This window comes from Macaca mulatta, chromosome 11 (genome assembly GCF_049350105.2).
Source record: "Macaca mulatta isolate MMU2019108-1 chromosome 11, T2T-MMU8v2.0, whole genome shotgun sequence".
In the NCBI taxonomy this organism is placed as follows: domain Eukaryota; kingdom Metazoa; phylum Chordata; class Mammalia; order Primates; family Cercopithecidae; genus Macaca; species Macaca mulatta.
The window spans coordinates 1,864,992-1,887,885 of NC_133416.1; the positions used below are offsets into that span (position 1 = coordinate 1,864,992).

The 22,894-nt window shown below is 40.1% G+C and overlaps 1 protein-coding gene across 4 annotated transcripts in view; it reads left to right on the forward strand.

Annotated features, from left to right (window-relative positions):
• ERC1 (ELKS/RAB6-interacting/CAST family member 1) overlaps positions 1-22,894 on the forward strand; it is a 500,457-nt gene that overhangs the window by 38,502 nt on the left and 439,061 nt on the right. For all 4 annotated transcript variants that reach the window (XM_077953260.1, XM_077953262.1, XM_077953261.1 and 1 more), the window contains exon 2: positions 12,608-13,024. In XM_077953260.1, coding sequence (XP_077809386.1) covers positions 12,608-13,024 — 417 coding nt within the window. The remainder of the gene's footprint in view (positions 1-12,607; positions 13,025-22,894) is intronic.

A 22,894-nucleotide genomic window follows, 5' to 3' on the forward strand; every position in this document is an offset into this window, starting at 1 on the left:
CAATTTTTTTTCTGTAGCAAAATTTATGAATATTCATATTAAGTGGGATAAATAGATTTTAAATGCCTTCATACTGTTTGGGTTAATTACACTTTAAAAATAAGTTATGAGAAAACTTAAGAGCTTTTTGGAGTTTAGATTTTTGGATAAAGAATTGTGGACCCACATTATATAGTTCATAAAATGAATGAAGTAGAGTTACATGTATCCATGTGGATTAATCTCAAGCTTATTATGTTAAGTAACAAAAGGAAGTTGCCGAGATAACTGTGCAAATAACATCATTTATGTGAATTTTTAAATAATAGTGAGAGAGAGAGCTCTGAAGCAAATAAGGCAAATTATTGGTGGCGGTTTTCTTACTTTGTTGTATGTTTGAATGTGACTTTATAACCTCAAACCTCTGCTTTTAAACCTTCTGTTTTATGTTAAGAATGTAAGGTTACATTGAGTTAGGCAATAAGAATGTGCTACAAAGCATGTTAGAACTGGAAGAGTTCTTTAAAATTATTAAAATTATCATCCCTTCTTTTTTTCTTTTTCTTTCTTTTTTTTTTTTTTTTTGAGACAGGGTCTCAAAAAATATATACTCTCTTTATGTAAATATATACTCTGTCGCGCAGGCTAGAGTATAGTGGCATGATCATGGTTCACTGCAGCCTCAGACTCCTGGGCTCAGGGGAACGTCCTGAGTATCTGGGACTGTAGATGCATGCCACTGTGCCCGGCTAATTTTTAAAATTTTTTTGTAGAGACAGTATCTGTGCTGCCCAGGCTGGTCTTGAACTCCTGGGCTCAAGCAGTCCTTCCTCCTCGGCTTCTCAAAGTGTGAGCCACTGCGCCTGGTCTACTCTTCTTTCTTCTAATCCAAGTCATTTCTACTTGTTAAGAGATTCTCTTGAATATTTATTTATTTTCCCTTTTTAAACCTTACACCTTTTACTTCTTTTCAAAACATATTTTGGTTGAGATATAGTTTCCATACAGTGAAATGCACACACCTTAAGTATCTTGTTTCCATGAGTTTTGACAAATGCCAACACCCGTGTAATCCACAATTCTCTCAGGATACAGAACATTTCCATCATCCCACAAAGTTCCCTCGCATCTCTTCCCAGTTAGTGTCATCCCTGCCGCCCAGCACAGGTAGTGTTCTGATTCCTCTCGCTTTAATTTTACATGTTCTAGAACTTCATTTAAATGGAATCATACAGTCTGTACCCTGTTGTGTCTGGCTTTTTTGCTCCGCATGTTTTTTTTACATTTATCCATATTGTTGCATGTATCCCTAGTTATCCTTTTATATACTACTCCCTTGTATGAATGTGGTACCATCAGTTTATCCAGTCTTCTGTTGATGGACATTTGTGTTGTTTCCAGTTTTTGATTTTTATGGATAAAACCACTGTAAACATTTTTTTTTTTTTTTTTTTTTTTTGAGACGGAGTCTCGCTCTGTCACCCAGGCTGGAGTGCAGTGGCCGGATCTCAGCTCACTGCAAGCTCCGCCTCCCGGGTTCCCGCCGTTCTCCTGCCTCAGCCTCCCGAGTAGCTGGGACTACAGGCGCCCGCCACCTCGCCCGGCTAGTTTTTTTGTGTTTTTTAGTAGAGACGGGGTTTTACCGTGTTAGCCAGGATGGTCTCGATCTCCTGACCTCATGATCTGCCCGTCTCGGCCTCCCAAAGTGCTGGGATTACAGGCTTGAGCCACCGCGCCTGGCCTGTAAACATTTTTATATGGTTGTGTTTATTGGTACATGTTTTCATTTCTCTTGGGGTAATACCTAAGGGTGGAATTCCTGGGTCCTAGGGTAGGTGCATACTTACCTTTATGAGAAACTACCAGACCAATTTTCAGTGTTGGTTGTGACTGCTTCCCATTCTTGCCAACATTTAGTATTGTTGGTTGTCTAAATTTTAGCCATTCTAGTGGGCGTGTAGTATCTTACTAAGTGGTATCTTACTATGGTTTTGATTTGCATTTCCCCAGTTACTAAAGATGCTAGTCACTTTTTCATTTACTTATTGTTTAGTTAGTTCAATTGCTTATTGTCCTTAGGAGAATGTTCATCTTCCCCAGGAATGTATTTTTCTTTTTGAAGTATCTAAAAACCACTTAAAAAAATTTTTTTTTGAGTTGTAGAAGTAGTTTATATATTCTGGATACAAGGATACAAGTCCTTTAACAGTTATATGTGGCATGCCAATTTTATTTTTATAGTGGTCTCTCTCCTTTTAAAATTTTTCCTCATCACTCTTTCCATATGATATAATGGTCTCTTTTGATAAGCAGAAATTAAAAATTTTGAAGTCTAATTTGTGAATTTAAAATTTTATCATTAGTACTTCCTAACATAGCCATCCAAATATCTTCCCCTTAAAGTATAAAGTCTGAAGCTGGTCATGGTGGTTCATACCTGTAATCCCAGCACTTTGGGAGGCCGAGGCTGGCAGATCACCTGAGGTCAGGAGTTTGAGACCAGCCTGGCCAACATGGTGAAACCCCCGTCTCTACTAAAAATACAAAAACTAGCTGGGCGTGGTGGCAAGCACCTGTTATCCCAGCTACTCAGGAGGCTGAGGTAGGAGAATCGCTTGAACCTGGGAGGCAGAGGTGCAATGAGCCGAGATTGCACCACTACACTCCAGCCTGGGCAGCAGAGAGTGATTCTGACTCAAAGAAAACAAAAAAAAAAAGTATAAAGTCAGCTGAAGTGATGTGAAAGCTTTTGTGATCATAGACCTAAGCATTAGAATTGCAAATATAACTTGGTGTGAAAGCTCTGCAGTATGGATGCAGAAATTAAATGTCTGTCTGGAATTAATGGTAACAAACGTATTTATTGGGGTTTGTGTGATAGAATTGGCAGATAACCAGAAAAACAAATTTATTTTCCTTTTAAATATGAAGGAAAATTTATGAAGGAAAAGCAAATTTATTTTCCTTTTAAATATGGAAACATGAAGTAATCTTGTTAGGCAAACCTACATTGATTGCCTTTCTCTGCATTAATTTCTCAGAAATTTTCCTCATTAATTTTCTTGAGCTCTTCTATCTACTTAATGTCTTTACAAACACATATGCAAAAGAGTCTCAGACACATCTTATTTGATGATTGTCATGGAGAATATTAAGGGTTTTTGTACAAATGTTTGTGTTTATGCCGCGGTGTTTTGCTTCCAAGAATTTATGGTCTTCTCTATGCAAGTTTTATCATTTTTGTTGTCAGGTGTTTTTATTTCCAGGTCCTTTCTGTGGTTTTTTTTTGTTGTTGTTGTTGTTTTTGTTTTTAATTTTTACTTTTGTTTTTGAGACAGAATCTCACTCTGTCACCCAGGCTGGAGTGCAGTGGTGCAATCTCGGCTCACTGCCACCTCTGCTTTCTAGGTTCAAGCAGTTCTTGTGCCTCAGCTTCCCTAGTAGCTGGGACTACAGGCATACACCGCCATGCCCAGCTAGTTTTTGTATTTTTAGTAGAGATGGGATTTTACCATGTTGGCTACGCTGGTCTCTAACTCCTGACCTCACATGATCCGCGTGCCTCAACCTCCCAAAGTGCTGAGATTACAGGCGTGAGCCTCTGTGTCCAGCCAATAAATACTTTAAAAATAAATGTTCAGGCCGGGCGCGGCGGCTCATGCCTGTAATCCCAGCACTTTGGGAGGCCGAGGTGGGTGGATTATGAGGTCAAGAGGTCGAGACCATCCTGGCCAATATGGTGAAACCCCGTCTGTACTAAAAATACAAAAATTAGCTAGGCATGGTGGCTGCGTGCCTGTAGTCCTAGCTACGTGGGAGGCTGAGGCAGGAGAATTGCTTGAACCTGGAAGGCAGAGGTTGCAGTGAGGCGAGATCACACCACTGCACTCCAGCCTGGTGACAGAGCAAGACTGCGTCTCAAAAAAAAAAAAAATTTTTTTTCAGCAGTGTGAGGAAAATATACATAAAATATAAGAACAATAAAATGCTACTGTCTGAGAGATGATGTGGCTTATACCTGAACGCAGCACCGAAGTGGGCAGATAACCTGAGGTCAGGAGTTTGCGACCAGCCTGGCCAGCATGGCGAAACCCCATCTCTACTAAAAATACAAAAAATAGGGGATGGTGGTGTACACCTGTAATCCCAGCCACTTGGGAGGCTGAGACACGAGAATGACGTGAACTCTGAAGGAGAAGGTTGCAGTGAGCTGAGATCACACTACTGCATTCCAGCCTGGGCGACAGAGTGAGACACTGTCTCAAAACAGAAAGGACTTGGAAATAAAAACAGCTAACAACAAAAACCCGTAACATAGTCATTTATTATCATTATCAAGTATTAAGTACTGTATATAATTGTATGTACCACACTTTTATATGACCGGCAATGCAGTAGGTTTACATTATTGCAAACACATGGGTAATGTATGTGTTACAACAGTATGATGGGTGTGATGTGATAGGAATTTCCCACCCCCCCGACCCGAGATGGAGTCTTGCTGTGTCGCTAGGCTGGAGTGCAGTGGCATGATATCCGCTCACTGCAACGTCCGCCTCCAGGGTAAGCGATTCTCCTGCCTTAGCCTCCTGAGTAGCTGGGATTACAGGTGCATACCACTACACCCAGCTAATTTTTGCATTTTTAGTAGAGACGGGCTTTCACCATGTTGGCCAGGATGGTCTTGATCTCTTGACCTTGTGATCCACCCGCCTCTGCCTCTCAAAGTGCTGGGATTACAGGTGTGAGCCACCGTTCCTGGCCTGTGATAGGAATTTTTTTAGCTTCATTGTAATGTTCTGGGACCACTATGATACATGCAGTCTCTCGTTGACTGAAACGTCATTATGTGCTGTATGTAGAATGCATTTATGACAGTAGGACTTCCCCATTTTCATTTGTTCTTTTTTTTTTTTTTCCCCTGAGACAGAGCTTTGCTCTGTCACCCAGGCTGGAGTGCAGTGTCATGATCTTGGCATCCTTCAACTCCAGGGTGCAAGTGATTTTCCTGCCTCAGCCTCCCAAATTGTTGGGATTATAGGCACCTGCCACCGTGTCCAGCTATGTTTTGTAGTTTTAGAGATGAGGTTTCACCATGTTGGTCAGACTGGTCTCAAACTCCCCCACCCCAAGTGATCCACCCACTTCGGCCTCCCCAAATGCTGGGATTACAGGCATGAGCCACGGCACCCGACCACATTTTCATTTATTCTTTAACTTCTGTTCTGGGTTGTGGTGGCATAAAGATGGATTATGTCTATTGCTGAAATAAACCTGTTGTCCAAATTTTGATGTTCCCCAGCAATTATCTTGCTACTTAGATTTATGTACAGCATTCGCGGAGCAGAAAGATAGATTATCTTATTTTTCCTGGATTCAGAGGCAGAGAGTGGTTGTTAGAATTCTAGTGGAATTGCTTGTTCATTTTCTTGACTCTGACATTATTTTTAGAGGAGAATGACTTTGGTTACTAAGCTCCAGATAATGGGTGAGAATGTTAAACAATTTAATCCACCCATTCGAGTTCTAGTGTGGGTCTTTTTTGCATTTTGGTGAGTCTCCTGCTTGTGTTTAATTAGTCTGAAAACTTTGATTTGGTTTAATATTTGAGGGCTTTCAGTGTGCTTTGCTGTACAGAAAATAAATCTCTGTCATTAACTCAAAGAATACTGAACTAACAATAAGGAGGAGTAAATTACCTTGGAGGCTCTTCCCCTGTCTCATTCTCTGTGGTTCAGACTCGTTAAATTAATTTCTTCTTTTAAAATGTTTGTTTTAAAATGATGGAAACTAGAATTCAGTTGACGTTTATACAAAGTGGGGGGTTATATCTGTATATAAGTTTTGAGTCCCCCCAGATTTAACTGTTAATAGCCTACTGTTGACCAGGGCCTAACTGATGACATAGTTGATTAACACATATTTTGTATGTTATATGTTAACATGTATTTTATGTATATACTGCATTCTTACAGTAAAGCAAGCTAGAGAAAAGAAAATGTTATTAAGAAAATTGTCTGGGTGTGGTGCCTCATGCCTGTAATTCCAGCTCTTTGGGAGGCCAAGACAGGCAGATCACATGGTCAAGAGATTAAGACCATCCTGGCCAATATGGTGAAACCCCATCTCTACTAAAAATACAAACATTAGCCGGGCGTGGTGGCGGGCATCTGTAATCCCAGCTACTCGGGAGGCAGAGGCAGGAGAATTGCTTGAACCTGGGAGGCGGAGGTTGTAGTGAGCTGAGATCGTGCCATTACACTCTAGCCTGGGTGACAGAGCGAGACGCCGTCTCAGGGGGAAAAGAAAAAAATCACAAGCAAGAGAAAATACATTTACTATTCATTAAGTAGAAGTAGACCATCACGAAGATCTTCATCCTTATCATTTGTGTGTTGAGTAGGCTGAGGAAGAGGAAGAAGAAAAGGGGTTGATATTGCTGTCCCAGGGATGACGGAGGCAGAAGAAAATCCATGTGTCAGCAGACCCTTAAAGTTCAAACCTGTGTGGTACAAGGGTCGACTGTACTTTGTTTTCATAGAGATATATTAAAGTTTTATGAGTTTAGTTCATAGTGATCTTATAGGTTCTAAGCTTCATTTGAATATGTTGCATGTAAAATAAGTGCTTTATCTGTGTTCCTTTTGTCTTTCTTGACTATTGTTGTTAATTTAAAATTTGTAATAGGTTATAACTCTTAGGTTTTACCCATTTGTGAGCTTTATTTTTGGGTAAGAACTTTATCCTGTACTTTTGCTGTGCTTTGTATAGTACTGTAACTATGAAAGATCTTTGTTGACTGTTAATTATCTGAAAATGCTTCTTTTTGCTTCAGGTCAAATATTGAATAAACCTAGAGCATATAATTAACATATTTATTAGGACTGTGGTTTGTATTTTGGCCAGCTTGGATTTAAGAATTATTTGTATTGGTTGATGTTGAACTTTTTTTTTTCTTTTTCTTTTCTTTTTTTTTTTTTTTTGGAGATGGAGTCTCTCTCTGTTGCCCAGGCTGGAGTGCAGTGGCAGGATCTCAGCTCACTGCAGCCTCTGCCTCCCAGGTTTTAGCGATTCTCCTGCCTCAGCCACCTGAGTAGCTGGGATTACAGGTGTGCACCACCATGCCTGGCTAATTCTTGTATTTTTGGTAGAAACGGGGTTTCACCATGGTGGTCAGGCTGATCTTGAACTCCTGACCTTGTGATCCACCTGCCTCGGCCTCCCAAAGTGCTGGGATTACAGGTGTGGTGATTTTTTTAGAATAAGAGTAATTCACTGCATTATTTTTTAAGGAATAGGTGATATAACTTCCCAGATACTTGAAATGCAGCTAATATACAGTAGCCATTTACTTTCAACATAATTTCTCAACATTTAACTTTTGTCAGTTTTTCATCAAAAATTTATTGAGGACTTATAGTAGTCAAGTACTGTGCTGTGCCCAGGGTAAGAAGATGACAGTCCTAAGTCCTAGAAAGTTCATTGGTGATAAATACCAAGAATTAAATTGCAGATCAGTCTGATAAGTGCTATTCTGTGGATAAGCATACAGCCCTGGGCAGCACAGGTGAGGACATCAGATAGCCTAACTAAATGGGAAGCTTGACTTGGTTGACTTAAGAATTATTTAAAACTCTTTTGCATGTTACAGTAATAAAGTTTATTTAATACATGGATTTATATGTTTCAGAAAAAAAATGTTCTTAATTTAACATTTATAAAAGGGTACAGTGCTAGTGCTGGTGTTTTCTCTGACTCTGATCTTCTTGATAAACAGTGTACTGAGTTCTCTGTGATATGTTTTGCTTGTAATCATGACCATTTCACAGATCCACATTTTTTTTTTCTCTAAAAATGTCTCTAGACTACATAGTTCTGTTATTTTAGGAATGAGAATAAACGGGATCAAAGTGTACTCTTGTTCTAAGAAACTAGTGAGTTTATTTGTTGGAAGTTCTGCCTCAGAAGAGCTTCTGATATTTATCTAAAATATATGAATAGTAGTTGTGATCTGTCATTGTTTTTTGCAGATATATTATTGTTGTAATAAAAGCCATAGGCCCTGTCAAGAGAGTTAAGAATTTTCATTATTGTTGTTCACAATATCCTACCATTTCATTGAGATATAGCTTGGTGTGATAATAGTACAGTCCCTGGAGTAAATTTTAGGCAAATACTTTCCCAGCATTTCAAAATCAAGCTGAGTGTAAGAGTGAGAAGTGGACTAGTGGGTGTTGCTGTAAAATTTGGAGTGTGAGATCATTTTGCAGTGTGTCGGGACCAGACTTCCCAAACAGACATTCTAGTATTATCTTACAGCTAGATCTTTCCTAAACTCAATGTATCTGTTTTTGGTTGATCATTATAGATGGCTGTGATGTGTGAATATGCCCATTTTATCTTCTGTGTGAATACGCTGGAGAAAGAGTAGCCTTGCTTGTAGTCTGCTTTTTTCCTTCTTCTTCTTCCAAAGGAGTTGGCAGGAATTTTTATAAAATAAAGCTAGCCTGATTGTAGCCAAAAGAGGAAATGTTGGTTTATATTTTAGTGGAGAAAACTGCTGTATAGACTTCTAGGCTACCACTCAGCATTGTTGTATTTTTATACTCTAGTAAAATGGGTGCGAGCAGAGCTGAAGAACCAGACACACTAGTAGTTAACGTTTTCTTTCTTTACCGAAATAGTAATTGCCATGCTACATTTAGCCATATGTGCCAAAGCGTATGTGAAACTATTAGCTATAGCCAGTGTATATTTCTCCTAACCTGAATGAATGGATGATGAATGTTCAAAAAAGGAGGAACAGTCATACCTAGAAATCAGCTTCCCTGTTGAATGTAACTTCTGGTATTTCCCTTTGGGATCTATTCACTCAGGAGTGTCGGGATATTTTGTTGACTTCCAAGGGAAAGAAACTAGGCTTTCAGAGAGTTAGCATTTTGATACATCTTTTTATTGAGGGTCTTTTGAACTCCAGCAACTGTTAATCATTAAAAGATGATGCTGGTAGTGAAATGCATTTTTAAATTTATATTCATGAATTTAAACTCCTGATTTTTTTTTTTTTTTTTTTTTTTTGGTGAGTTTATTCTACGAAAGAAATAGCAGTGCTTTTCAAGTGTTTAAAGACTACCATAATTGAAAGTTCACTACTTGCTAAAAGCATAATACCCAAACTGGAAATGATAAAGGAAAATGTCATTGTCTTTGTATTAAAAAAGAAGATATCTATTAAAAGTCATCATAAACAATGTTAAAAGAAAAATGGCACACTTGGAAAAATATTTGTAACATACACAGCAGGTGAAAGATTATTTTCCTAATACGAAGAGCTCTTAAAATGGATTAGGAAAAAATATTCAATAACAAAATCGGCAAAGAACGAGAAGGGAGGAGTCCCAAAAGTAGATACACGAAGATACACGTAGAAATGATTTGTAGTATGTGTCAGAATTACAATTGTGCACACTTAAGTAGATACACGAAGATACACGTAGAAATGATCTGTAATATGTGTCTGAATTACAATCGTGCACACTTTGTGATCCAGCAATTCCATCTTTGAGAATTCCCAAGAAAAATGTGGATTTATGTGTAAAGATGCATATGTGAAGGTGCCTCTTACAATAGTGAAAAATGAGAACTAACCTAAAATATCCATGAGTGAAATTTTATGACAAATATCTTCTCTCCAACCAATTTTTTATTATGGTAAAATACATATACAATTTACCGTCTTAACCGTTTTGAAGTGTACAGTTTGGTGGCATTCAGTATGTCCCATCTGTCTTCAGAACTCTTCTCGTCCTGATGAACTGAAACTCTATACCCATTAAACAATAACTCCTCATTCTGTCCCCCTCCTGCATCCTGGCAACCACACTTCTATTTCCTTTTTATCAATTCGACTGCTCTAGATACCTCATGTAAATGGATACATACAGTGTTGGTCTTTTTGTGATTGGCTTATTTCACTTAGCACAATGTCTTTAAGGTTCATCCACGTTGTAACATGTGTAAGAATTTCTTTCCTTTTTAAGGCTGAAAAACGTTGGCAGGTGATATGGTTTGGCCGTGTCTCCATTCAAATCTCACCTGGAATTGTATCTCTCAGAATTTCCACATGTTGTGGGAGGGACATAGGAGGAAGTAACTGAATCATGGGGGCCGTGCTATTCTCATGATAGTGAATGAGTCTCTTGAGATCTGATGGGTTTATCAGGGGGTTACGCTTTTGCTTGTTCCTTATTTTCTCTTGCTACCGCCATGTAAGAAGTGCCTTTTGCCTCCCACCATGATTCCGAGGCTTCCTCAGCCATGTGGAACTGTGAGTCCAATTAAACTTCTTTTTGTTTCCAGTTTTGGGTATGTCTTTATCAGCAGCGTGAAAACAAACTAATACTGCAGGCACCTTGTTTCCAAAAAAAAAAAGAGATTTTTTTGAATGGATAATGCAGATATTTATACCCTCATTTAAAGTGTGAGGAATCTGAAACCCAGAAAGATGGTGACATGTCTGAATGTCGTAACTAGTCAGTGTGAGAGCCAGAACTAAAACTCTTGTTTTCTCATCACAGTTTAGTGTTCTTCCCAGTGTGGTACACTGCTAGACCTTGAATCAGGGAATGATCTTTTATTGTTGCTTCTTTATTCCTAAAAATAAGATTTTTGATGTAATAGCCTTTTGGAATTCATTGTATAATGTACTGGAATTTACGTATCCATTCAGATTAAAGGTTCATATACCTTCTTTAGGGACACAAGCTAAAGATATGCCCTCTCAAACATTTTTAGTAGTTTATCTGCATTAATACCTTTATTTAATTAGTCATCCATGTTGTTATCTCCTGTATAAAAAGCTTTGCATATTCTAATTAAAAAACTTTGCTATATTATTATCTTTAGGTATTACTAGTTTTGATTTCTGCAATCTGCTCTGTTTTTGCTACTAGAGGAGGAAAGCTGATTTGGAGTTTTCTTTTTTTCTTGGTTCTAGATTTAGTGGGCTGCAAGGATTGCTTTGAATGCCAGCTCTATCACTTACTCTGTGATCTTGGACAAGTGCTTAAACCTCTCTAACCTCGTGCCCTCGTCTATAAAATTAAATAATAGTACATGTGTTGGGTATCTAAAATAGTCAAATTCACAGAATCAAAGAGTGTAATGGTAGTTGCTGGGGTGGGGGAAATGGAGAGTTACTAATCAACAGGAATATAAACTTTTGGTTAAGATGAATAAGCTCTCGAGATTTGATGTACAACATTGTACCTGTAGTCAGCAATAATGTATTGTACACTTCAAAGTTGTTAGGAGAGTAGATGTCATGTTAAGGATTTTTACTACAATAAAATTAAAAAAAAGTCCGTGTGTCATAATGAAGATGAAATAACATAAAAAATGTGTGGCACAATCTGGCATATACAGATTACTTGTTAAATGTTAATATTTATTATTTAATGTTTATAATACTTAAAAGTCATTTTATGTTTCGCTGTCCTTTGGTTTTGTTTGTTTGTTTGTTTGTTTGTTTGACACGGAGCTTGCTCTGTGACCCAGACTGGAGTGCAGTGGTGTGATCTTGGCTCACTGCAAACTCCACCTCCCAGTTCAAGCAATTCTCCTGCCTCAGCCTCCCGAGTAGCTGGGATTACAGATTTGTGCCACCACACCTGGCTAATTTTTATATTTTTAGTAGAGACAGGGTTTCACCGTGTTGGCCAGGCTGGTCTTGAACTTCGGACCTTGTGATGTGCCCGACTCGGCCTCCCAAACTGCTAGGATTATAGGCGTGAGCTACCGTACCTGGCCAATTTTTGTATTTTTAATAGAGATGGGGTTTTATCATGTTGGCCAGGCTGGTCTTGGTCAGGCCTGGTGATCCACCTGCCTTGGCCTCCCAAAGTGCTGGGATTACAGGTGTGAGCCCTCGCGCCTGGCCATCCTTTGTATTTTTTAATGAAAAAAAAAAATTTTTTTTTAAAGACAGAGTTTCACTCTTGTTTCCTGGGCTGGAGTGCAATGGTGCGATCTTGGCTCACTGTAACCGCCACCTCTCAGGTTCAAGGAATTCTCCTGTCTCGGCCTCTCGAGTAGCTGGGATTACAGGCGTATGCCACCACGCCCGGCTAACTTTTGTATTTTAGTAGAGACAGGGTTTCATCATGTTGGTCGGGCTGGTCTTGAAACTCCTGACCTCAGCTGATTCGCCCGCCTCGGCCTCCCAGTGTGCTGGAATTACAGGCATGAGCCACCACGCCCGGCTGTTTTGATGAAATTTTTTGAATGAATGTATTCATATTCCTGTAGATTTCCCATTTCCCATATTCCCTCAACTTTAGTTTCTGTGTAATACCTTCTATTAATTTTGAACAGTGTCTTTATTATAGTTTATGCAAAGTGAGGAGTGCCATACTTATTTCGCTTCCTGTCGGGAATAAACTGAAGTTAAATTACTGACATTTTCCATATTATCTCAATTATTTTTTAAGGACCTGTGAAACAGAATAAGGTGAATCCTAATTTGCTAGATGCAGATTTCTTGTAGCTATTTTTGATTCCTGCAGGCTGCTCTGATTTGCTACTTGAGGAGGAAAGCTGATTTGGGGTTTTCTTTTTGTCTTGGTTCTAGCACATGCAGATGACGATCCAGGCTCTCCAGGATGAATTACGGATCCAGAGGGACCTGAATCAGCTGTTTCAGCAAGATAGTAGCAGTAGGACTGGCGAACCTTGTGTAGCAGAGCTGACAGAGGAGAACTTTCAGAGGCTTCATGCTGAGCATGAGCGGCAGGCCAAAGAGCTATTTCTTCTTCGAAAGACATTGGAGGAAATGGAGCTGCGTATAGAGACTCAAAAGCAGACCCTAAACGCTCGGGATGAATCCATTAAGAAGCTTCTGGAAATGTTGCAGAGCAAAGGACTTTCTGCCAAGGCTACCGAGGAAGACCATGAGAGAACAAGACGACTGGCAGAGGCAGAGATGCACGTTCATCATCTAGAAAGCCTTTTGGAGCAGAAGGAGAAAGAGAACAATATGTTGAGAGAGGTATGTGGCTACTTTTTTAGTTTTATGATTTATAGATTATCTTTTTTTTCCCCTGATCAGCATCTTGGCCCCAATAAATCTATGTGCTTTGCTGTGCTAGTGGAAGAGAATTTCATCTTTTGTATTTAAGTGCGTCACTGATTTCTGTTGTGATTTGCCCTGTTGTAAGGGCAAATGGGATGACATTGTCAGGCATATATGCTGGCTCAGTGACTTTCTGGGTCTTTTCTCTCTTGCTCCCCTGATTTTGAGAGTTCATTTGTTGCTAAAGGGGTACAAAAATTACTTGATTTTTCACTCATCTCTAGATCTGTTCATAGAGACAACAAACACAACAAAACCAGAATCTAGAGTAGCTAACCATTTAAAAATATTAATAAAAGAGAGTAAGCGGTTATCTCAGCTTATGTGTGCTCATAAAAGTCCTTGGCAGCAGTAATGGATATTTGCCCTGTGGTTTCCATGGAAACTGTTGCCTTGCTGTAAAAGATACGTGATAAAAATCGTTGGCTGCCATGGAGGCATAGCTGGAGAGAGTGATGTAGAGACACAGTGTTACTTATTTTTAACCTACCTCCGTGACTACTGATAATTTTTTACTTTTCTAAATAATGTATCATTTTCAGGAGGCATAAAGGAAGAAATCATCTTATATTGAATTAAAAAATTAATAGCCATAATAACTTTTCTATATATGGTTGGATTTTAGATATTTTTCACTTTTGGACAGGGGAAAATAAATCCCCAATCTCTGTTAGTATAAGTATGAATAATTCCTTTTTAAATGAAATGTGAGGGAGGAGGTTTAAAAAATGACATATTCCCAAAGCAGCAAAATAATAATTTAAAAAAATACTTCTAAATTTGTAGGTTGTTCTATAATTTTTCTTTTGTAAAAAGTCTGAAATCTGTATTTACAGTGAGGGCATTTTTATTTTTGAAGTAGAACATCATTGTGTTTTAAAAACATAATGTTAATACACTGGAAATCCATTGTAGTAAAATTAGGAAATAGATGAACAAAAACTTATAACCCAAGGTATTGTTACTTAGTAATAATTATTAATTTTTGTTATGTATATGCTCCCAGTCATTTTTTTTAATTTTAAATTTTTATTTTTATTTTTAGAGACAGGGTCTCACTCTGTCACTCAGGCTGGAGTGCAGTGGCATGATCATGGCTCACTGCAGCCTTGAAATCCTGGGCTTAGGTGAGCCCTCTGCCTTAGCCTCCCTAGTAGGTAGGTCTACAGGTGCATGCCACCATGCATTGTTAATTTTTAAATTAAAAAAAATATTTTGTAGAGATAGAGTCTCCCTCTGTTGCCTAGGCTGGTCTTGAACTCCTGGCCTCAAGCAGTCCTCCTTCTTTGGCTTCTGAAAGTGCTGAGATTACAGGCAATATGCCCATGCCTGGCCCATTATTATTATTGTTATTGTTATTATTATTAGAGACAGAGTTTTGCTCTGTCCCAGGCTGGAGTGCAGTGGTGCGATCTTGGCTCCTGGGTTCAAACTGTTCTCCTGCCTCAGCTTCCCGAGTAGCTGGGACAACAGGTGTGCACAAGCTAATTTTTGTATTTTTAGTAGAGACAGGGTTTCACCATGTTGGGCAGGCTGGTCTCGAACTCCTGACCTCAGGTGATCCACCTGCCTCTGCCTCCCAGAGTGCTGGGATTACAGTCATAAGCTACTGCACCCAGCCCCATTTTTATTATTTATACATTCCTTCATTATTTCTGTTTCTTTTTTTCTTTTACAAGGATGGAATACTGTGCATCAGCACTGTTCAGTAAGACTTTCTGAGTGGAGTGCTAATTGGGAAGGGGATTTTATAACAGGGTAAGTGTCCTTTAGGAGGTGCCCTTTCAGTGGAGATCTGAAGAGAAGAAGCCAGCTTTGCCAAGTAAAATCATTTCATGAAGAAGCATGAACAGTTTTAAAGACCTCACAGGAAGGAATTTTGAGGAAACAGGAGGGAGGCCGGAGGGCCAGAATATACTCTATAAGGGGAAGACTTAATGAGATGCGAAATTGGAGAGGTAGCCAGAGTCAGATTCACTCGTCACATATTTATTGGACACCAACCATGTGCACAGCACTAAGGATATAGCAGCAAACAAATCCATGCCGTCTTTGAGAAAAAGTACCTGCCTTTATGATCCTTGCGGATAATGCAACAATCTTACTCAAAATGGGAGAGAAAACCATTCCACTGTTGAATCAAGGGAGTGACACAATCTGATTTAGCTTTTAAGATTTACTCTGGTTGTGCTGAGAATAAAGGAGGAAGGAGAGAAGAGTGAGCAAGGGAGTATAGTAAGGAATTTAACTGCTGTGATCTAGGTTAGGGGAATGGGGACTTGAAATGATTGCTGGAGATATACAGAATATCACTAGCATATCAAGAAGCACAGAGAATTATGGGCTGGCAATGTTAGGATATCCAAAAATTTCATTAGTTATTGAATTATTGTCCATCTTTTAAAAAAAACTGGCATTTAATCAATTCTTTTTTTTTTTCTGAGACGGAGTCTTGCTCTGTCACCCAGGCTGGAGTGCAGTGGCACAATCTTGGCTCACTGCAACCTCCGCCTCCTGGGTTCAAGTGATTCTCCTGCCTCAGCCTCCCGAGTAGCTGGGATTACGAGCACCTACCACCATGCCTGGCTAATTTTTGTATTTTTAGTAGAGACGAGGTTTCGCCATGTTGGTCATGCTGGTCTCGGAACTCTTGACCTTGTGATCCCCCCACCTCGGCCTCCCAAAGTGCTGGGATTATAGGTGTGAGCCACCATGTCTGGCACTCATTTAATCAGTTCTAAAGGTCACAGCTTTCCCTGTTTTAACAATGAAATTGAGTTAAGTGTTAACACTGGGTGTCATGTTAACAGTCTCTCTATCAGCAAAGCAGCAGTCCTAGTATATTTATTTGCCTGTGTATTCACAAACATAATCGTGTCCATTCATTTTGTCATCATTTCAGCTGAGGTGTGAGCATTGTTGGTATTTTCCACGTTAACTTTGTTGTTCAGTGTTTCTGCATAAATATTCTGTAAATCAGCATTGAAACAAAATTACTGGGTATGGGAACAGTTATGAAAACAGTTTATGGTGATATGTGATTAAACTCTGGTTAAATAAGTTTAAAAAAACTAACTCTTGCAATCAGTATTAAGTAAAAATTCTAGGGCGGGTGCAGTGGCTCACACCTGTAATCCCAGCACTTTGGGAGGCCAAGGCGGGTGGATTGCCTGAGGCCAGGAGTTCAAGACCAGCCTGGGCAATATGGCAAAACCCTGTCTCTACTAAAAATACAAAAATTTTACAGAGTGTGGTGGTGCACACCTGTAGTCCCAGCTCTGTGGGAGGCTGACACATAAGAATCAGCTTCAACCCAGGAGGCGGAGGTTGCAGGGAGCCAGGATTGCACCATTGCACTCCAGCCTGGGCAACGCTCTGCCTCAGAAACAAACCAACCGACAGAAAACCCCTAAATGATAAAGTTTTGTGTCATGATTTATTTGGAGGCATTTCCACTATTTCTTTTCAGCACTTAAACAGTGGTGTGTCTTATAATCAGTGGCATCTTAGATTTGATGAAATAAGATAGCATTAAAATGGCATTTGTAATTCATTTTACATTTTCTTTATGAACATGATTTTGTAGCTAGGAGGTAAATAATTCTCCCTCCAAAAAGCCGAAAGATAAAAAGATTTCAATTAAGCATTGTATTTTCTGTTGATACTCAAATCACATTTTTGTGTGACTATTTATTCTTAGATTTTGTATTTTGCTGTAGCTCCTTTCATTTGATTGATAGAAGAGTGGGGACATCTATTGGACAAATGCTGAATTACAGGCAAGACTTGGTCAGTGCGGGGGGCTTGACAGGTGATTCTGTTAATACACCAACATTTGAGGCCCCAACTTTGGTTTACAGTTCGCTAGCAGAGGGTACCTGCTATGGTATCCTCTGTGGATATTTTGGGTCTTCAATCCATATGCATACCAAACATTGTCTATAGGCCAACTAAATATATTTCAGTATGTGCTCCTACTTATTTAATGGTGGTAGATGCTATTGTGATTATTAAATACAACTTTGTTTTAAAACATTATTGCAGCCTACTAGTTTTTTGTCTCTATTTTAATCAACATACCGTGTTAGTACAACTGCTATCATGTTAGGTTTGCAAAAATCTTTGAGGTTAAAAGTGCTAATATTTGAATATGTTCTAGGCTAGGGAATTCTGAATCTAACTAGCATATCTGAGGACTGCTTGTCTGTATTACTGGCAGTTAGAAGGTATAAGCAGAGGAAACTGGAGAAAAGAAACATGTTTACATATATTTATAATAAATATGTACAAAGATAAAATTTTTTATTTACAATAAAAATTATATTTAAGATATATAAATATGTATTATATATTTTTCTATAAAGATATACTTTATATATATACATACACACACACACACACACACACACACACACACAGAAAAACTAGAAAACGAATAGGAATTTAAAAAGAAATTTTTTTTTGTTTTGGAGACGGAGTCTGGCTCTGTCGCCCAGGCTGGAGTGCAGTGGTGCGATCTTGGCTCACTGCGACCTCCGCCACCCGGGTTCAAGCAATTCTTCTGCCTCAGCCTCCTGAGTAGCTGGAACTACAGGTGCCTGCCACCATGCCCGGCTAATTTTTGCATTTTTAGTAGAGTTGAGATTTCACCATGTTGGCCAGGCTGGTCTCAAACTCCTGACCTCAAGTGATCCTCCCAGCTTGGTCTCCCAAAGTGCTGGGACAACAGGCATGAGCCACCACACCCATCCAGAAAAGAAAAATAAATTCTTAGTTTTTCATTTGTAGCAATTTTGGAAAATGACAACAATTGCATACCTTATTTAAGTTATTCCTCCTCTCCTTTTTTTTTTTTTTGCAATGGAATCTCACTCTTACCACCTAGACTGGAGTGCAGTGGTGCGATCTCGGCTCACTACAACGTGCCCCTCCTGGGTTCAAGTGATTCTCCTGCCTCAGCCTCCCAAGAAGTTGGGATTACAGACATGTGACTGCACGCCTGGCTAATTTTGTATTTTTAGTAGAAATGGGGTTTCACTGTGTGGCCAGGCTGGTCTTGAACTCCTGACCGCAAGTGATCTGCTGGTCTTGGCTTCCCAAATGCTAGGCCACCGTGCCTGGCCCTTCCTCTCCTTTTTAACTTACATCATTTGTCCTTCATTTCCATTTTGACAAGGTGACATTTTCTCAGCACAGTGCTATTTACCAGAGATGGTAATGGGTTCAGGTACAATGGTGCGTGACACTAGGCAAGTTAACATACGGAAAAGTGATGACAGTTCTTTCCATTTACCCTGCCTTCCTTTTATTTCTGTCTCCACTGTGTTGTGAGTATGATAAATTCAGAACTTGTGTGGAGGATTGAATCTGTGAAGGTACTTCACGAACAACGTGGAGCTTCTACCCTTGAACCAGGGGTGCTGAGGGCTAAGATTTGAAACTTGAAAAAAAATTTTCAGACATAAGTTTTACTTTTTAGTCACATATACTACTTTCTCTCAGGTGTGCAAGTAAAAGTTGACTTACTTTTACAAAGAAACAACTAGGGAAAAGGAGAATTAGTACATTTTGTTTCTCAGGTGTGATGGCTCATGCCTGTAATCCCAGGACTTTGGGAGGTTGAGGCAGGCAGATCACTTGAGGTCAGGAGTTCAAGATCAGCCTGGCCAACATGCTGAAACGCCGTCTTTACTAAAAATACAAAATTTAGCCAGGTGTGGTGGTGCATGCCTGTGGTCCTAGCTACTCGGGAGGCTGAGGCAGGAGAATCGCTTGAACCTGGGAGGCGGAGGTTGCAGTGAGCTGAGATCATGCCACTGCACCAAAAAATAAAAAACCAAAATGTGTTTCTAACTTGTTTATTTTCTAACTATAAATTAGTCATTATTCTTTAGTTAATTAATGAGAGAAAACATATTTCCTATTGTCTACCACAGTTGAAAGTATATTATAGCAACATTAAATGGACTAAGACAAAAAAAGACAGAGTATAACAAGATTCAGATAATTCTACCTCTAATTTTTTCGAATGAAAATGTTCAGCCCAAAAGGAGTGAAATAAAGTGACCAAATAGCGTATTCTACTTCTTACACTCCTTTGAATAGTACTTCTATTTCCAGTCTTCTCTCTTTATTGACAGTGCAGAAGGCATGGGCTTGATGTGCTTGGTGGGAAGGGGGAGCTTATCAGCTCACTGACTGGAAGATGTGTTCATAGTGACCTGGAAGGTGCAGCCTTCCGAATGGGATTTTGTTTTGAGCAATGAGTTTTAAAATGTCTTTGTAGAAAAGCTTTATGCCTAATGAATGGTTTAAAATACACCCCAAGTCTTTATTGTATGCAGGGAAGGATTTTTTTTTTTTTTTTGAGACAGGGTCTGACTTTGTCACCTAGAGTGCAGTGGCGTGATCTTGGCTCACTGTAGCCTCCGCCTCCCAGGCTCAAGCAGTCCTGCCTCAGCCCCCGCAAGTAGCTGGGACTGCACATGAGCACCACCACACCTAGCTAAATTTACGTATGTTTCGTAGAGACGGGGTTTCACCATGTTGCCCAGGCTGGTCTCGAACTCCTGAGCTCGAGTGATCTGCCTGCCTTGGCTTCCCAGAGTGTTTGGATGACAGGCAGGAGCCACACACCCAGTCAGGGCTTCTTGTTCTGTGTTGCGTGTGTGCTTGCTGGGGTGTAAAAACGAAATGACAACAGTTTCACCTTAAAGTGAATCGGTTTGGAGTTACCCATTTGGAATTAGGTAATGCTAACAAGGAGAAATCAGATGAAATAAGTTGAAAATGGAAATTGTGTTATTTTTTAAAAATGCAGTTTTAATATTTTCAAGTAGATATAGAAATACCAAATACAAATGTTATGAAGTTATAAAATTTTGTTAATAGATGAAGATTGTTTACAGTTAGCAGAGTTCATTTTATTTTTACTCAGTTTAAAGTTTGACACTCATTGATTGAACAAATACTATTAAATGTCTACTGTGTGCCCAATCGATCACCTTGTAGTGTGCAGAACAGATTCAACGTGGACAAACTGTAAACTGGGAGGAGGCCGATGAGTTTGTCGTTTTAAGGCAGGCCAGAGATTATTATGGCTTAAACTAATTAATGTGTTAGGTGTTGGGATGGAAGAACACAAATAATTTTAAGAGATTTTAAAAACTATTTTTGGATACAATATAGAATACATGTAGAAAATAGAAGAAAACAGGCGTATCGATAAGTGTAAATTATAAAGTAAGCACCCTCATAACCACCACCTAGCAACAGAACTTTCACATCCACCCAAAAGTCCCGTAGGTGAAACAGCCCGGTCAGAACTCTCCGTCTCCTCTAAAAGTGACCGGTATTCTGGATTTTGTAGTTATCATGCCTTTGCTTTTTACTGTATTTATCACATCTACTCCTTAATATTATGGTATTGTTATATTGTGTTATATGTTAAATTAATATTCCCAGGTATCATCCCTAAGAATTACGGCTTTGTTTTGTCTGTGTTTCAAAAAGATGCTTCAAATCTGTTAACTACAGAGTTGCCCTTAATTCCTCCTTTTTTCTGTCATGCAGTTCGAGCATTTCTTGGCTTATTAGCTGGAATGACAATTCCGTCATCTCAGTAACATCCGTGTTGATTTCAGGGGAGTGACTTGATTCCATCATCTCTGTAACATCCATGTTTATTTCAGTGCAGTGACTTGATTCTGTCATCTCTGTACCATCCGTGTTGGTTTCAGGGGAGTGACTTGATTCCGTCATCTCTGTACCATCCGTGTTGGTTTCAGGGGAGTGACTTGCTTCCGTCATCTCTGTAACATCCGTGTTTGTTTCAGTGGAGTGACTCGATTCCGTCATCTCTGTACCATCCGTGTTGGTTTCAGGGGAGTGACTTGCTTCCGTCATCTCTGTAACATCCGTGTTTGTTTCAGTGGAGTGACTCGATTCCGTCATCTCTGTACCATCCGTGTTGGTTTCAGGGGAGTGACTGGATTCCGTCATCTCTGTACCATCCGTGTTGGTTTCAGGGGAGTGACTCGATTCCGTCATCTCTGTACCATCCGTGTTGGTTTCAGGGGAGTGACTCGATTCCGTCATCTCTGTACCATCCGTGTTGGTTTCAGGGGAGTGACTCGATTCCGTCATCTCTGTACCATCCGTGTTGGTTTCAGGGGAGTGACTGGATTCCGTCGTCTCTGTACCATCCGTGTTGGTTTCAGGGGAGTGACTCGATTCCGTCGTCTCTGTACCATCCGTGTTGGTTTCAGGGGAGTGACTCGATTCCGTCGTCTCTGTACCATCCGTGTTGGTTTCAGGGGAGTGACTCGATTCTGTCGTCTCTGTAACATCCGTGTTGATTTCAGGGGAGTGACTCGATTCCGTCGTCTCTGTAACATCCGTGTTGGTTTCAGGGGAGTGACTGGATTCCGTCATCTCTGTACCATCCGTGTTAGTTTCAGGGGAGTGACTCGATTCCGTCATCTCTGTACCATCCGTGTTAGTTTCAGTGGAGTGACTCGATTCCGTCATCTTGTAACATCCGTGTTTGTTTCAGTGGAGTGACTCGATTCCGTCATCTCTGTACCATCCGTGTTGGTTTCAGGGGAGTGACTCGATTCCGTCATCTCTGTACCATCCGTGTTGGTTTCAGGGGAGTGACTCGATTCCGTCATCTCTGTACCATCCGTGTTGATTTCAGGGGAGTGACTCGATTCCGTCATCTCTGTAACATCCGTGTTGATTTCAGGAGAGTGACTCGATACCGTCATCTCTGTACCATCCGTGTTGGTTTCAGGGGAGTGACTGGATTCCGTCATCTCTGTACCATCCGTGTTGGTTTCAGGGGAGTGACTCGATTCCGTCATCTCTGTACCATCCGTGTTGGTTTCAGGGGAGTGACTGGATTCCGTCATCTCTGTAACATCCGTGTTTGTTTCAGGGGAGTGACTCGATTCCGTCATCTCTGTACCATCCGTGTTGGTTTCAGGGGAGTGACTTGATTCCGTCATCTTGTAACATCCGTGTTTGTTTCAGTGGAGTGACTCGATTCCGTCATCTCTGTACCATCCGTGTTGGTTTCAGGGGAGTGACTCGATTCCGTCATCTCTGTACCATCCGTGTTGATTTCAGGGGAGTGACTCGATTCCGTCATCTCTGTAACATCCGTGTTGATTTCAGGAGAGTGACTCGATACCGTCATCTCTGTAACATCCGTGTTGGTTTCAGGGGAGTGACTGGATTCCGTCATCTCTGTACCATCCGTGTTGGTTTCAGGGGAGTGACTGGATTCTGTCATCTCTGTACCATCCGTGTTGGTTTCAGGGGAGTGACTCGATTCCGTCATCTCTGTACCATCCGTGTTGGTTTCAGGGGAGTGACTCGATTCTGTCGTCTCTGTAACATCCGTGTTGATTTCAGGGGAGTGACTGGATTCCGTCATCTCTGTAACATCCGTGTTGGTTTCAGGGGAGTGACTCGATACCGTCATCTCTGTAACATCCGTGTTGATTTCCGGGGAGTGACTGGATTCCTGGTTATAGGCCCTTTTGCCTGCTTTGTGTGTATAGAATGTGTTGTATGATGGACATTATGGACACAAGGTGAATGAGTATCTGGATTTTGATATCTTCCTTAATGAAGGGTTGTTTTGTCTAGCAAGAGTTAATTTACTTGGGGATTAACTTGATCCTTTCAAGACTTGCTTTTAAACTCTGTTAGGGCTGGTTTAGAATAGCCTTTTCTCTAGGCTACATTAGCGCTACTCCTAAGGCTTGACCTTTTAGTGTC